Source organism: Tribolium madens, unplaced genomic scaffold (assembly GCF_015345945.1).
Source record: "Tribolium madens isolate multiple individuals breed KSU strain unplaced genomic scaffold, Tmad_KSU_1.1 Scaffold_11;HRSCAF=98;Tcas5.2_LG3b, whole genome shotgun sequence".
Taxonomy (NCBI): Eukaryota; Metazoa; Arthropoda; class Insecta; order Coleoptera; family Tenebrionidae; genus Tribolium; species Tribolium madens.
In genome coordinates this window covers 3,526,366-3,543,550 of record NW_025400975.1, presented here as the reverse complement: position 1 = coordinate 3,543,550, position 17,185 = coordinate 3,526,366, and the positions used below count along the sequence as shown (strand labels likewise).

At 37.0% G+C, this 17,185-nt stretch overlaps 1 protein-coding gene across 1 annotated transcript in view; it reads right to left on the bottom strand.

Moving 5' to 3' along the window:
- Nucleotides 1-17,185, bottom strand: part of LOC123006332 (titin-like) — a 58,443-nt gene that overhangs the window by 9,793 nt on the left and 31,465 nt on the right. The window contains exons 26-28 of the mRNA XM_044400744.1: nt 12,869-17,168; nt 10,480-10,542; nt 29-8,386 (exon numbers count right to left, since the gene is read on the bottom strand). Of these exons, the coding sequence (XP_044256679.1) occupies nt 29-8,386; nt 10,480-10,542; nt 12,869-17,168 (12,721 nt within the window). The remainder of the gene's footprint in view (nt 1-28; nt 8,387-10,479; nt 10,543-12,868; nt 17,169-17,185) is intronic.

Sequence of the window (17,185 nt, the reverse complement as noted above, 5' to 3'; positions counted from 1 at the left end):
AGTTAAGCTGACATCAATTAACATCTACCTTGAGGAAGTTCCTGCACGTCAACTTGACTATCGGGCGTTTTCGAGTCCCATTCCTCGGTTTTTGAGAACGTGGTCTCGTCCCATAAATGACTGTACTCTTTCTGGAAGTCTGATACCTCTTCAGTGCTCAGCTGCGAGACGAGTTTTTGAAATTCGTTCTCACGACGCGCCTCGACCTCGGTTGGTGACGCTCCCGCAACGTCTTTGTCCATTACTTCAGACGCCATCCGTTCGAACTTGCGTTCGACCCTATGCAACTTTTTCTCAAGCTTAGGATCGGACGCCTGTTCTAGAGAATCTAACGCTTTGTCCAAGTCACGTAATTTTTGCTCGATCTGGTCGACATCAACTTGCGAGTCTTTTTTAATCGTTTCTAASTCTAATTCGGCTTTAGTCAATTTACTTTCGCCTTTGTCTTTCACTTCAGTCACTGACCGGTCTAAATCCTTCACCAACTGAACCTCCAAGTCGCTCAGTAAATTATCCAACTTTTTTTCACTCAAAGTCTCCAAAACATTTGACTTAACACTGTCGCGTCTATCTTTAGCACCTTTAGCCACCTCGAAAGAATCATCGTCTTCAGATTCTAAATGAAATAAAGGTTTGCGTTTCTTATCTTCCACATCTTCTGGCTCGGTCACAGTGTAGTGCTCTTCATCGCTATCTTCATCTTGTTGTCCACTTTTCACTTCACGAACTATTGGTCGCTCTTCACGAGAAAACCTCTGTGACTCGGCTCGTCGTGCCATTGTGGGTGAAGTAACGTATGATTTTACAGTTTGTATATCTTTCACGACAGGTTCTGATAACTGTTCTAATGAAGATGTTAATTTTGATAATTCATCATCAAGTTCTTTCTTTTGCTGATCAACTTCTTCTCGAACTTTTTTTGCAGTACCTTTGGGAATATCATCAATTTTAGTAACACTTCCCTTTATTTTTTCAATATCGTCAATAGCTTTCTGTCTTGCTGTTTGAAAATCATCCTTTTTTTGTGAAACTCCCTTTGAGAGTTCACTTGCAATTTGTGAAGATGTGTCTTTTAGACTTTGTTCTATTCTCATTAAATCTTCAATTGCACTTTCTTTTGATTTTGCAGTTTCTGTTGTTAACTGAGTCAGAGTCCCTGAAGTACTTTCCTTCAATTTTGAAAGGTCGGCGATAGCTTCTTCTTTAGTCTTGTCGATTTTACTCAACTTTTCTGATGTTGATTTTTGAAAGCCGTTTACTGCTTCTTCTCCCAAACCAATAGTCGTTGATAAATCGTCGACTTTCTTTGCAGCTGTTTTAGATACTTCGTTTGTCTTTTGAGCTACGGTTTCAGTGATAGAATCCTTTTGCTTCGACATAGACTTATCCGTAACTTTTGCTCCAACATCTTCAGTCATTTTTTGTTCTGTATCGTCAGTTATGTGAATAATTTTTCCCATTTCTGCTTCGGATAGATACGACACATCTTGAGCTTTAGATAATCTTTCGATTGCGCTTTGTTTTGCAGCGGCAAATTCGTCGGCTGTTTCCGTCAAAAGTTCTTTTGTATTTTCTTTTACTGTAGTCAGTTCGGCAAGTGTACATTCTATTTTTTTGATAGTCTCCTTGTGTAAATCTTCTGCTTTACTTTCTATCGTAYTTTTAATATTACCTTTATCTTTAGCAACTTCGTCTATTTTTTTAGCAATTGCTTCTTGAGCTTTATCCTTGGCTTTGGTCAGATCAWCCCCAATTTTAGAAGACGTTTTTGCGACGTCTTCCATTTTTTCTTTAGCAGTGTCTCCARTTTCCTCTTTGAATTTTGTAACGTCGTCAATTTTTTTCGTGGTTGCAGATCTCAAATCCTGRTCAATTGTCTCTTTAACTTGTGACAGTTCTTCTATTTGTTGTGCAGCTGCTTGTTTACTACTTTCTTTAATTTTTTCAAATCCATTTACTTTTTGTGCAGCCGTCTTACTCAAATCGTCAACTTTCTCTGCAATAGAGCCTTCTATATCTCCTTTTGTTTTCTCAATTTCATMAAATTTTTGTTTAGCCACCGCTTCAATATCCTTTATTGCTTTATGTTTTACATTTTCTAAATCATCAATGTTATGTTGAGTTGAATGTTGAATATCTTTAACTTCGTCTTCAATTCTGGCTCTCATGTCTTCTATTGTTTTGTCTAAATCATYAATTTTTTGTTTCCCTACACTTTCGATATAAGCTTTTGCTTTCTCGGCATCATGTTTTACTTCTTCAGTCTTCTGTTTGGTGGTTTCAACGACTTGTTGAGAAAATTGTTGTCCACTAGTCTTAACATCTTCTGCTTTCTCTACCGTTGCTTTTACCACTTCATCCGTTGTTTTCTCAAATTCTTTTAAAATTTTTGTAGACCCTTCAACTGTTTTACCTATCTTTTGTTCTAGATGACTCTTTTCGTCTGCTACTTTGTGTTTGATATCCTTYTGTAAATCGTCAGACTTCCTGACAGCAGAGTTTTGAGCAGTTCTTATACTTTCTTCAGTTTTCTTCTTAATTTCTTTTGTTGTTTCTTCTACTTTTTGAATTTTTTGCGACATGTCAGATTTTGATTTTTCAAAAGCCGTCTGTGCACTTTCTGTAACATCATCGACTTTTTTCATCGTTGCATCTTTCATGTCTCCAGTCTTAACTGCGGTGTCCTTTTTAATGGCTTCAATTTTTTTTCCAGTTTTTGTAATTGTTTCCAGTAGTGACTCTTTTAGATCTATGATTCCCATTTTTGCTTCATCAATCTTTTGAGAAGTCGTAGCAATAGAACTATCTTTAATTTCTTCAATTTCTTTAATTTGTTCGACCAATGAGTCTTGTGTTTTTTCAACTTTACCTTGGACACTTTTAACTGTTGTATCTACAGTTTTCTGAGTTGTTGCTTTAGTTTTAGCGGCTGTTTTTTCAGCTCCCTTTTTAGCTTCTTCAATTTCACTCTTAGCCTCGTCAACGCTTCCTGAGATCAAACTTCCTAGTTTGGAGAAGAATCCTCCAGATTTTTTGTCTTTTTTCTTTTCCTTCTTTTTTCCGTCTTCACTTTCAGAGTCACTCTTTGTGAAAATCTCTACAACTTCAGACTTTACAGTGCTAGCTTGGCTTTTACCATCTTCAATAACTTTTGACGCTTCATTAATAATTTCATCAACAGCTTTAGTAGCGTCAGTTGATATTATTTCAGAATCAATATCGGTAACAACCACAGGTTTAGCATCTTCATAGTTATCAACTTCTATAAATAGAAAATCGCGACAATCGTTGATTTGTTTTTGAACTTCAGGTGAATATTTCTTTTTTAATTCCTCCATTTTCTTCTCTAAACTACCTAAAACTTCTTCGCTTAAATTTATTGCAGGTTCCTTTTCAAACTCAATGTCCAGCAAATCATCTTTTGGTTCTTCTTTAGTGACAGTTTCAGTTCTAGCATGGATTTGAGGTTGTTCATCAGTTTCAGTTTCTTTGACTTCTTCTTCGCTCTTTTTCATTTTTTCGAAAAACTTAAACGGGCTACTGCTTTTACGCCTTTTTTGTTTTTTTGGTGATCCTTCACTTTCTACTTCTATTTTTCCTCTATTTTCATCAAAAGAGGCATCCTGAGACTTGGACTTCTTTCCAAATATGTTAAACTTTTTGCCTTTTTTCTCTTTACCTAGTTTATCTTTCTTTAACTTTACTTCTTTTTCTTCAGCTTGTTGTGTCTGAGTTATTTCTTTTGCAATAATCTCTGTTGTTTCCTTAATTTCCTCTGCAGGCTCTTTGATGACATCTGTCACATCTTTAGGTGCCATCTCAACTACATGAGCAACTTCAACCTGAGGAAGATGAATCTCTGTCACCATCTTTGATTTAGTGTCCTCAAAAGTGACAGTTTTTTCTTCTTTTTTATCTTTATCAACACTCTCGGTTATTGCAACTTCATAATTTTCGAGTTCAGTAGATATAAATTTCTTTGTTTCGTCCATTTGTTTCAGTACTTCTTCCGAGAGTTGTGTTTCAGTCAAGCTTGGCTTTTTCTTAGTTTTCTTAAACTTTGACAAGAACCCAACCTTGGCTTCCTGTTTCGTTTCGTCGTCATTAACATCTTTTGGCGTAACTATTTCCAGTTCAGTAATCCCCGGTTTAACATCCTGATAATTTGTTACTTCAGTGGAAATAAATTCTTGTGTTTTTTTAACATCTTGTTGAGCGCTTTTTACATCTGGACTTTCTTCCTCCTTTTTAAATTTTTTGAAAATGCCCAACAATCCGCGTGAAGGTGAAGATTCTGTTTGTTCTTCAGTTGATTTTAAAACTTTTTGTTCTTCCACAGGTGCAGCTTTTGCTTCTTCAGTAGTTTCAACGACCGTTGCTTCAGTTTTAACATCATGATAATTTTCCACTTCATCACTSAAAAATTTACTAGTATCAGCCATTTCCTTTACTACCTCATCAGAAATAGCTGTTTTTTGTTCTATTGATTCTTCTCTCTTAGATTTTTTGAAAATTCCAAACAAACCACGAGATTCGGTTTTTTCTTCTACTACTTCCGTTATTTTTTCTTTATCAGCTGAAATCGCTTTTTCAGGTTTTACGTCATGATAATTTTCTACTTCTTTAGTTAAAAATTGAGTGGTCTCATTAATATCCTTTACAACTTCTACTGAAAGTGTTGTTTTTGCTTCTGAAGGTTCTTCTTCCTTTTTAGTCTTTTTGAAAATTCCAAATAATCCCCGAGATGGTGAAGATTCTGTGCGCTCCTCCACCACTTTTGTAACTTTTTCTTCATCGATCGAAACAGACTTTTCGCACATTACATCATGATAATTTACTACTTCTTCAGTTAAGAATTGAGTGGTGTCATTAATATCCTTAACAACCTCTTCTGAAAGTGTTGTCTTTGTTCCTAAAGGTTCTTCTTCCTTTTTGACTTTTTTGAAGATACCGAATAATCCTCGAGATGGTGAAGATTCGGTCCTCTCTTTTTCCGTTTTTGTAATTTTCTCTTCATCAATCAAAGCAGATTTTTCGGGTATAACATCATCATAGTTTTTCACTTCCTCAGTCAGAAATGTGTCAGTATCAGCAATATTTTTGACTACTTCTTCAGAAAGCGTAGGTTTGGTTTCTGGTAAATCTTCTTCCTTTTTGGGTTTTTTGAAAATGCCAAATAAGCCACGACTTGGTGATGACTCAGTTCTTTCTTCAATTGACCTTGCTGTTTTTTCCTCATCAAGCAAATTAGATTTGTCCAGTGTAGTTTCAACTTGTTTTTCAATTTCGGTTTTGGTTACTTCTTTTTCAACAGAATCGGAGGGCTTAGTAGGTTCATTAACTTCTTCATCTTTCTTAGATTTTTTGAAGATACCAAACAAACCCATGGATGGTTTAGCGGAAGATTCTACATTTATTTCTGTTGCTTTTTGGTTTTGTTCTTCGGGAGCTCTAACGTCATGATAATTTTCTACTTCCACTGATAAAAATTCGTCTGTATCTTTCATATCCTTCAAAACACTTTCAGACAATACAGGTTTTGCTTCAACTGATCCTTCCCGATCTTTCTTTGTTTTTTTGAATATACCAAACAGGCCACGTGATTTGGGAGAAAGTTCTTGTGGTTCATCAACATCCTTATCAACTTTCACTTCTTTAATTGCTTTAAATTTCGCCGGTTTTACATCATGATAACTGTCAATTTCTGTTTGCAAAAATAAACGTGTATCATTCATATCTTTCAAAGCTGCCTCAGAGAGAACCGGATTTTTATTTTCAGGTATTTCTTCTTGGTCTTTCTTCGATTTCTTAAAAATGCCAAAGAGTCCTCTTGAAGATTTAGGTGAAGATTCCACCGTGTCGTCCCGAGACTTTTCAATTTTTTCTTCTAAAATTGGTGCAAATTTCACAGGTTTTACATCATGATAATTATCTATTTCATGTGATAAAAACTGGGTGGTCTCTTTTATATCTTTCAAGACAGAATCTGATAGAGGCGGTTTTGTTGGAATTGTTTCTTCTTCGTCTTTCTTCGATTTTTTGAAGAGACCGAAGAAACCTGGTTTTGGTGAAGATTCCCTCGCCTCTTCCACGACTTTCTTCGTTTTTTCTTCTTCAGTCGCAACTTTGACAAGCTTTTCTTCAACTGCGACCTCTTTAGTTACTTTTTCCGGGGCAATCTTCTCATCTTCTTTTTTGTTTTTTTTGAATAAACCAAAGAAACCAGAAGACGGTTGTTCCGCAGACTCTGTCGTTTTTTCTTCACTAAACACTTCTTCTTTTAAAGGTCGAGCATCTTCGTAATTTTGTACTTCGGCAGTTAAGAATTGTTTAGTATCGGTCATATCTTTGACCACAGATTCTGACAACTGAGGTTGTGCTGGTGCAGCTTCTTCTTCTTTTTTAGATTTTTTCAAGAAACCAAAGAAACCGCCGGATTGAGTTTCAGCAGCTTCAGCGGTGGTTTTCTCAACCTCTTCAACTTTCTTTTCTTCAGGTTCGAGCTTTGGTTTTTCAGGCTTTTCTATTTCAGCAGTCAAGATTTGTTCAGTTTCCTTTACCTCTTTCACAGGTTGTTCTACCTCTGTATCTTTTGATTTTTTGAAAAGACCAAAAAGTCCAGATGGTTTAGGTGACGATTCTTTTTTTGCATCCGTAACTTTTTTAGGTGAAGACTCTTCAATAATGTGCTTTGGTGTCTCTTCATGTACAACTTTTTCTTCCATTTTAGCGTCATCAGGTCTGACATCATGGTAATTTTGTATTTCACCTTCCAAAAACCGTTTTGAATCCAATATATTTTTAAGCACTTCTTCCGACAAAATCACAGCCAACTTCTTTTCTTCTAGCTTCTTCTCATCTCTCTTGGCTTTCTTCTCAGTATCTTTCTTCTCAGCAGGTTTTTCGTCTTTTTTGGGTTTCTTGAATAAACCAAAGAAACCTTCAGATTGTACTTTTGATTCTTCTACCTTGCGTTCTTCTGCTTTCGTTTCTTCTGTTTCTGACTTAATAGTAGAAGCAACAGTTTCCGTCATACTTTCTTTTGCTGGAAATGGACGCACATCATGGTAATTTTCTACTTCATCCAAAATAAATTTCTTTGAATCATCCATATCTTTCAATATTTCTTCAGAAAGTGCATTCTTCTCAACCTTCTCAATAATGGGCATTTCGTCATCTTTCTTTGAATCCCGTTTCTTAAACAAACTGAAAAATCCACTCTTCTTTTCATCCTTCTTCTCTTTCTCTTTCAAAATTTCTTTGTCATGCTTTTCAACAATTTCTTTTTGTGCTTCATCATCTTTCTGTACTTTTTGAAGAGCGGGAGTAACATCAGACCAAGCACAATTATTCATCTCATTTTGAATCAAATTTGTAGTTACTTCCTTGATGACATCTTGTGAAACTTTTGCAGGATCCTCGATATCTTCATATATRTGGTCTTTAGTTCTTGGTGGTCTGACTGGGACATCAATCTGTTCCAGAGCAGCAAAAGGTTTCATTATTTTTTCTTCGGACAAGATTGGAGATTTTTCTAAAATTTCTTTTTCCTTCTTTTCTATGGTTTGATCAATATTAATAGTAAACGTTTCTTTTGATTTTTTCGGAGATTCTTTCTTGGTGGGATCAACAACTATTGAAAATTCTTCTGCTTCTATTACCAAAGGCTCGATTGTTTTTGTGACTTCTTGTACAACAACAGTTTTTGCTTTGCCTTTTTTCTTATCTTTCAAGACTTGTTCTTGAACTTTTTCTTTTATTTCAGTTGGTTTTGGAGTTTGTTCAGTTACCTGAACATCAAGATCAGCATCTAGGTCAGTGACTGGAACTTGTTCTTCGTTAATTGGTACATCCGGTGGTTTGTATGGCGGGGGTAAATCAGAAACTGAAGCTTCAGCAAAAGGAATACTATCAATGTCACTAGGTGCCAATGGTGGTGTTGGCAATTTTGGTTTCCTTGGTGGCAAATCTTGTTCGGTTGCCTTCTCATCTTTGGTTTTCTTCTTTTTCTCTTTTTTAGGTTTTTTGGACTTTTTCGGCGATTTCTCTGACTCAGAATCGGATTCGAATGACCGTTCGACAAATGTTTTGATAGAGCCAAAGAAACCCTTCTTAGCTTTCTTCTTTTCGTTCATGTTATTTTTATGATCATCGACTTTTCGTACATTGATTGGTTCTTTTCTCGTATATTTTTCCGCAAGCGCGTCATACGGTTCCGGTTGTGACTCAGATTGGATAAAAGCGTTAGTTTGTTCGAGTACGGTTTTTAAATCGGTAACTAAATTATCGTCAATGACAGATAAACCAGTAAGCTGCTGGCCTAAAGGTTTGTMTAGCAATGCTTCTTCGTTACTAGCTACTAAACGTTCGGTCGTGGTTGACAATCCTGCAAACATGCAATTCCCAACAAGCCATCCTAACTACCATCTTATACCTTAAGTAAAGAAAAATCACCAAATATCCTTACGGCAGCAAAGTTAATGCGTCATTAGTTAAATCAAACTAACTAAATACAAAACTTTCAACACCATGCGGATGAGTTCGATGTGTTACCATCACTCGGACTTTACCTCCGCTATTATCTTCGAACCAATCGCAATACGCCTTCGGGATCTGATCGCACTCATTGAAAGGATTGGAGATGGTTTCAGTGAAAGGATTAGTGTGAGGAGAAGAAAGGGGCTTAAATCCATACTGACTTAAATCGCTTCGATTGTAACATGGATAAAATGGAATGTTTGCATGCAAATCTACGCTTCGTATTTCTTGAATCACTTCCTCATCAGGGTCGTACACTAAAGGAAAACGTTCAGAGGAACTCGCAACTAATTCAGTCCGGCTACCAAAACGTTTGGAATCTTGTAAAGACCCGTCATTCTCACTGTCGGGAGTTTTAACAAATAATTGTTGGAAAATAAACGACGGCTTTTTCTCTTTCCGTAAAAGTTCTTCGCACGAATCATTTTCAATCGGCTTGAAATTAAAATTTCGCTTACTGCGATCTACCATACTGGTGAATTTGTTCTTCAAATTGCTTATTTTTTTGCCGAGTGATTTTTTCTTCACTTCTGGGTTTTTAGATTTTTCGGGTGGGTTCTCAAGGAACTCTCTCACCGATCTAATCTCGATTGCTTCTTTGCCATTTTCTGACGTTTTCACCAATAATTTTACTTCAGCTTTAACAATACTCTCTTGTTTGACATCACATAACTCGTCTTCGTCTGAATCATCGCTCGTTTCTGAAACACTTGATTCAGTGTTTTCGTGGGTCGGAAATGAATCGTAGACCGAATATTGATTTGAAGAAGTACTCCGAGTGGGATAATTTGAAAAATTACTCAACAGACTCGTACACTCATCTTCGTCTTCTTCTGGTACTATACTTAAGTTGCGATAAGTACCCTCGAACCAAATTTCGCTCTCAGGATACGAGTCTAATCTTTGATAAACGTGTTTCAATGCGTTATATTCAATAGGTTCGTAATCGTCGTCCGGGGTTTCACTCAACGACTCATTTGATGCGATTTGTGGCCCTCCGATCAACAAATTTGCGAAATCTTCCTGTTCTTCGTCTTCATTTAATTGAATTTCGCGTCGACTTTCATAAACTTCCGATTTTTTGACCGGAATTTCAATTACTGCATCAGTGTCAGGCACCAATTCCAAAGTATTAACAAACGAATCATCGCTCGGCTCAAGCAAATCTAAATCTAGACCAAAAAGTTTTTCCTGTTTTTCCACTTCAAATAGCATTTTTTCAAGCATTGCATCTATTTGTTTATAGGTAATAGGGGGAGTAGGGGGTGAGGATGAGTCGCGATCCGGTCTCAACAGRACGCTTTCGTACGTTACAAACTTGGCTGTGGCTTTAACAGAAAAAAATGCATTAACTCGCTGGTAAGAATACTTGTTTGATTTTTGCAAACAGTTCGTTTCGTCCTATTACCTGCTTCAATGATAATGAATGATGTTAAATAAACAAAAGTCGCCCCAAAAGCTAACTCTAGCTTAAGACGGTTAAGTTTTAAGCTGACTATCAAGCGTCAAGATGCAAATGTGCATTAATTGCCATGCGCATGCATTAACAAGCGATCCGCCATTAATATTAACGTTTAAAAAAATGTTACCTTGTAGAATTTGCTAACAAAAAGAAAAATTTCATCGCCACTCAATTAGTGGAAGCTTGACCTATCCTCAAATAAAACTATAGAAAAGCACTTTTTATCTTATTCTAATTAGTGTGAGTACAATTACTTTTGTAAGTATTGCACATAAAGCATCCCTTGGCTTACAAATTAAAAAAAAAATTAATCAAACTGTTAGAAAAAAGAAAACGAAATGAATGGAAATGACCCTAGCCGCTCAATTTTTGAATACCTGCTTGTTGAGATTGAATAGAATTTAGCACAACTGTTTTTTTTTATGAATTCTGTATGAAAATAAGTGCAACAATTGTGCTGCCTTAACCTAAAAACTTACCTTGCTGTTCTGCGTCCTGTGGTGCTTCTTCTTGTGATGCTGACTTCTTTGAGACATCCCACTCTACAAAAAAAAATAACAATTTTAGTGACAATGATTCTTCTCTTCAATCTATAAAAGCTAGCATGCATTAGCTTACCTGATACCAATCGATAACAAGTGTTTTAAAGCAAATAAAAAGCATAATTTACCTTAACCAAGCCTACAGACTGGTTGACTAGAATTTTACCTATTTGAAATTCTTCTTCGTTGTCTTCTGAAATATCTTCAATATCGGTATGAGTTTGGTGGTAAGAACCACCTTTAAGGTACATTATTTCATTGGGATTGTCAAAATCAAGTTTTCTGGTGGTTTGTATGTGGACTTTTGATGACCTCTGTTGTTCCAAATGTTTAGCAAACTCGTTAGGAGTTGCAGTTTGCGAACGAATATTTTCCTCATCACCAGACGCTGCTAAATCTTCAACGTCGGTCAAYTCAGGACTAGAGGTCACATTTTTGGGTTTTTTGACACTTAATCGGTTTCTAGTAGTGGAAGTTCCATCCAAGTCTTTGGAAGATGTATCTTTTACATAGTAGGGAACAAATAAYCCTTCTACAGACATTTCAACAACTTTCTGCCTCCTCACTGGAGATTTGGGTGAATCACTAATAAAAAAATCCTCAGTGTCGGTTGTCGGTTGGTCATTTGAAGCAACAACTTGCAAAGTTTTGTTTTTCAATTTTTTGTATCTTGGACGTCCAACAACATTCAAGTCTTCAGTATCAGTAAGCGGTTCTTCTTTTGGTTTGGACACATTTAATTTGCCTTCGCCGTAAACAACATTGCTGTATTCATAACCGCTGATTTCAGGAGTGGGTGCTCGCTTAAAGGTTTCAACAGTAAGAAAATCACCATCACTTTCGAAATATTCAATGTCGGTAGTACCACCACTTTCTTCGGAACCCAACCCAAGAGTATTAACTTCGGCCAAAGGCAAAATTTTGGTCGTTGGTACCAACGATTTGTCCTCATGCAAAAACACCAAAGTACGCACTGGAGGTGGTAGGAGAATTTCAGGYACTTGAGATTTTCCAATTTCACCTTCAATAGACTCAACATCGGTTTCAACAGGAGTCGAATCATTACTATCATCTTTWATTTTTTCTTTTTCCTCAATAYCATTTTTATTGCCACCTTCYTCCAAATCTTCAGTGTCTGTGAGAACGCGTTTGTTAGTTTTAGCAAGTGGGAATTTTAGAAAACAATCATTTTCAGCCTCCCCGTCTGACTCAAACCCGAACAATCTATTTTGTGATTGAAGGGAACAAGGGTGAGACATTGATTTTTTTATTTTGGGGAAACGTTGAGGTTTTGGAAATTCATCTTTGTCACTACCTCCATGTTTATGACAAAGTTTTGCTCTTCGCCGCCTGGGTTTAGTTTTTTTGATCAAAGTTTCACCTTCACTGTCCGAAGGTACTGACTCAATGTCAGTAAGTTGGTTAGTACCGACCGCCGGTAAAGAAAGATTTTCGATTTTTTGCTTATAGTCACTCGAAATATTCACATAGTCGGAATGGTAATCATCGAAATTAATCTCAGGTTCTGGTACATCTCCAAGAGTGAACTCGTCATCTGTAGCAAAATCTTCAGCGTCTGTTACACCACCATCCGGGGGATTTAGCCATTCAGGTCTTAATTTGAAATTTTGTGAAGTATTTCCCAAATTACCGATTTCTTGAATTTTGCAAGAGTCTAGTTGTAAATCATTGACAGACACTGTTCGCACATTAGTTTCAAGTTCGGTGTCTGAACCTTCCAAATCCTCAACATCTGTAATTGCCCCATCGTCGCTCAATTTAATTTTTAGTTTAGACTTGGGTTTGCTCACATCTTCTTCTAAATCTTCGACRTCGGTTAAAGTTTCTGCGATATKGTTTGTCGAAGAGTTCCATTCGTTCGCATCGGGTGTTATAGCAATCTGAGGGATGGTACCACCGAAAGAACTCATCTTCTACTCTCCACCGACCTCTTTGAAGATAATAGAAAGATAACGGTACGATTTGGTGAGTTTTTCGAAAAAGAGATATTCTTTGAGATCGAAATAATCTTTGTGGACGAGAGTTTCCTGCAATTGTGGGAGAAAATCTGTCAGTTTTTCCATTTTCTAACCACCATGTATCCTTGGGTACTACCGAGGTACTTACCATGGCTCCTTTAGAACTGTTTCTCTAATAAAACTAAAAACTAAACTAAGCTAATTTACTAGTTTGGGCATTTTCGCAAGCATAGAACAAAACTAAGCGTCTAAATTTAGGTTTTATACCTCTTTACGTGTCTCTATTCGGAAAGCCATGCTGTGGGATGACATCGCTTTAGTGTCAGGCAACACAAAAGTCGCGGTACCTGATCTTGTCTCATCCTTATCGCCTCTATCCTCATAATCGAACTGATATTTGATTCGCGACGGCGAAACGACTTTCACGTCGATTATGGGCGAGAGACGCTCTTCGGCGCTGTGCCCCATTTCCTGGTACTGCGACATCACCAACTGTCTTGGGATGGCACAACTTTCTTCTTCTACAATCTCCGTACAAGGGATTATATCAGAGACGCGATGATCGGATTCATTAATTGATTCGAGTGATTTGCGTTTCCGGGGGGAARTCGGAGAGAGGGACCGGAAACGGCCATTGGTGTCCGAACTGACATCATGATCTGAAGGAGGACTTGGCAAAGCCACACTTTCGGACAAACTCGAGTCAGTTGTGTCAATTAGTGACATCTCAGTTTCGTTTTTAAGAGTACTGGCTATTTTTCGGACGTTTTCATACGGTTGGCGGTAGATGACTTCGATAGATCCGGTGTAGTTTTGAGTCCGAGTGAAAACYTCCGACGTTATGACTTTGGTACCACCGTTGGCCGATCGTACCCGGATTGGACTACCCGGTAAAGATGTCGGACTCACACTTTCTTTCCTCTCTTTTGAGATTAGTTCTTGATAAGTTGAAGGAATGACTGATTGACTTCGGATACGATCCGAGAATTGCACCACTTTCTCACTATCGGAAACGTCCGAAAATTTCTCTTTTTCTTTTTTAGTTTGATCGATAATTACGGTACGTTTAAGTTTAGTAGGAGAGGCACTCGGTTTAGGGCTGTCTCTTATAAAAATCACTTCGCTTTTCTGCAATGTGGTGGCCTTACTATCACCAGGTGTGGTAGTTTTAGACTTAGCCCGAGTTTCGGCATATTTATTGCTATCAAGTACCACAGTCTTAGATTCCTTCTTTTTCGGAGGCTTTTTCAAAGTTTCCTCAGTTTTCTTGGGTTTAGATTTAACAGGAGTACCTTCCCTAGAACTGGAAACTTTTCGTTCCGAAGAAAATGTAGTTCGTTGATATGCATGTCTTGTCTCGGTTTTACGCGTCTCTGTTTTCGATTTTAGACTACTTTTCAAATTCTCGTTGATTTTATCCATTTCTTTTTTATTTTTGGTGCCCTTTTGCAATAACGTCTCTTTTTCTTTAATTTGTTTATCGATTTTCATGTCACGTGATAAAGTCGATTGCATGTAACCATGAACTTTTGTGTCATATTTGCGCACTGTACGTATCGGAGTCGTTTCAGGTTCTTTTATTTTTTTCTTCAAATACTGATGTGTAGTTTTGGTACTTTCAGTCGTAACAGAACTAGTTGATTTTACACGTTTTGGAATACCTGAAACTTGCGGTTTTTTCGATGTAACTGTGGTACTTTTCGTAGTTCTAGTTTTTTGAATAAATTTGTCGTCATCAGAACTCACATCAGCGTCACTCTCAGTTTTAAAAGAACGCAATTTTGGGGTAGCTTTTGTAATTTTCTTTTTGGGTTTCATTACTTTCGTTGTATCACTAACTTTCTGCTTACTTTTGCCAATTTTAACTTTACTCTCCTCTACTACAACTTCGGAAGACTTTTTATGATCACTATCAAAGCCATTTTGCAAAGTTACTTCAATTATGTCGTCTGTCATAACAACGACAGGTTGAGAATCGCTTATTGGAGCCTCCGGTATTGAATCACTTGTAGCTCTTTTACTAGCTTCGATTCTCGCCGATGAATCGGTCTCGGAAAATATTAATTCGGCTTCAGTTTCGGATAATTTTGCAGAATCACTATGTAACCCTGAGCTTAAGTATGAAATTTCATCGGAAGTAATGTATTCATCTATGGCGGAACTATCGTGACTAAAATCAGTTTTCTTATGATAAGAAGAATGAGTTCTATCGCAATCTAGCTGACTAATGGCAGTCACAGCAACAGCCTCTAATTTACTATCAGGTACAGGAGGTTTAGAAATCATACGATCTACTTCCGAAACTTCAGTACCTTTATGAATGGTGTCCGTTGGTGCCGTAGGAACTTCAGTTGCTGTTGAGGTAGAATCAAATGCAGATGCGGAAGTGATTTCCTTGTGAGTTAAAACGGATTTGGGACCTATGAATGACGAGAGGTTTGACGACTCAGAATCAGTATCGACTATGGAAGCTCGGGAAGAAGTTGTTGTTTCTAATTGAGATTTCCCCTCGAAATGATCCAATTTTGCAGTATCCTCAGATATGTATTCACAAGTATCGGTTGTAGTTGATAATGATTTAAATTCAGTGTGTTTATGAATTCCTATAGATTGAGACAATCTGTCTATAATTTCTAAATTATCCCCGTGAATAGATGTGTCTAACACAGAAAACTTGCTAGTAGAATCTGAACGACTTTGTTTAACATTTAATGAATCGATCTGTTTATATTGACTACCATCAGAGCCTTCTTGTGAAGTAAAAGAAAAGTAGGCAGACTTGTCATCACCTGTAGAAGTAACTTTCAAGTCTTTACTTGTAGCTGAAGTTTTCTCAGATTTGGAAAGCGTAATTGTATCTCTTTCACTTTCTCCTGATTTTATTGCCGAATCATTTTTAATATCCTTAGTTACTTTGCTATCAAATTCCACGTGTTCTGATACTTTTCTACAACGTTGTTTCTCGAAAAATGTTTCAAAAGACGCCTCCCTTTTAGCTACAAGTTCAGCGATATTCTGTTTTGTTGCCCGAAATTCATCGTCTTTGGATAAAAATGTCTTGTTAGACAGATCTTCATCATGTAAATCTGTCGCTCCTAAGCATGCATTGGATTCTTTCTCGATCGTTTGTTTCTCCTTCGATATTAAGGCCTCACATCCAATTTCCTGAAGCTCCTGTTTTACCCCAGTTAAATTTTCATAAGTGGGAGATTTCTTCTTGGGGAAGGGAGCCATGTCAGTTTTTATATCTTTATTTTCAAGTAATTTCTCTGTCTCAATAATTTCGTGTGGAGGTGTTTTACGTTTAGTAGAAGGAGCAATTTCCTCATTACATTCAAATTTCCCCTCTATAGTTTCCTTAATTTCGTGTGTAATCTCAATTATTTGTTCAGTTGAAAGTTGAGTTTTGTATTTAAAAGGAGCCTTTTGCTCTTTCAGTACTTGTTCCTTGCTTGGCGATCTCGTAATTTTGTCAGGTCTTAGTTTTATCTCAGAGATCTTTCCCGGTGAAGTTTTGTCTCTAGGACAGCGAGCATTTTCCTCTCTCAAAACTTCCTTTTCTTTCTCAAGCAATTCCTTCTTCTCTGTAGTGTCGTCAGGTTTGAGTTTTATCTCAGAAAGTTTTTCCGGTGTAGGGGATTTGTCTTGAAGAATAAAAGCCTCCTTCTCTTTCAATACTTCTTCTTTCACATGTGACTTCTCCTTTTTCTTAATTTCGTCAGTTTTGAGTTTTAACTCAGAGGGTGTAGGTATTTTGTCTTTAGGGGTTAAAACCTTTTCATCTTTAAATACTTCTTCTTTTACAGGCAATTTCTCCCTTTCTGTAATTTCGTCAGATTTGGGTTTTATCTCAGAGGGTTTTTCGGGTGTAGAAGCTTTGTCTTTAGGAGTTAAAGCCTTTCCGTCTTTCAATAATTCCTCTTTATCAGGGTATTGCTCTTTTTCTGTAATTTTGTCAGGCTTGAGTTCTATCTCAGAGGGTTTTTCAGATGTAGGAGTTTTGTCTTTAGGAGCCTTTTCCCCTTTAAATATTACATCTTTCTCAAGCGATTTCTCCTTTTCCGAAATTTCGTCATGTTTGATTTTTATCTCAGAGGGTTTTTCGGGTGTAGGCATTTTGTGTTTAGAAGTTAAGGTCTTTTCGTCTTTCAATACTTCTTTTTTCTCAGGCGATTTTTCCTTTACCGTAATTTTGTCAGTTTTGAATTTTATCTCAGAGGGTTTTGCGAGTATAGGAGTTTTGTCTTTAGGAGCTAAAGCCTTTTCTTCTTTCAATGTTACTTCTTTCTCAGGCGATTTCTCCTTTTCCGTAATTTCGTCAGGCTTGAGTTTTATCTCAGAGGGTTTTTCGGGTGGAGTTTTGTCTTTAGGAGCTAAAGCCTTTTCTTCTTTCAATGTTACTTCCTTCTCAGGCGATTTCTCCTTTTCGGTAATTTCATCAGGCTTGAGTTTTATCTCAGAGGGTTTTTCGGGTATAGGAGTTTTGTCTTTAGGAGTTAAAGCCTTTTCTCCTTTCAATGTTACTTCTTTCTCAGGTGATTTCTCCTTTTCCGTAATTTCGTCAGGTTTAAGTTTTATCTCAGAGGGTTTTTCGGGTGGAGTTTTGTCTTTAGGAGCTAAAGCCTTTTCTTCTTTCAATATTACTTCCTTCTCAGGCGATTTCT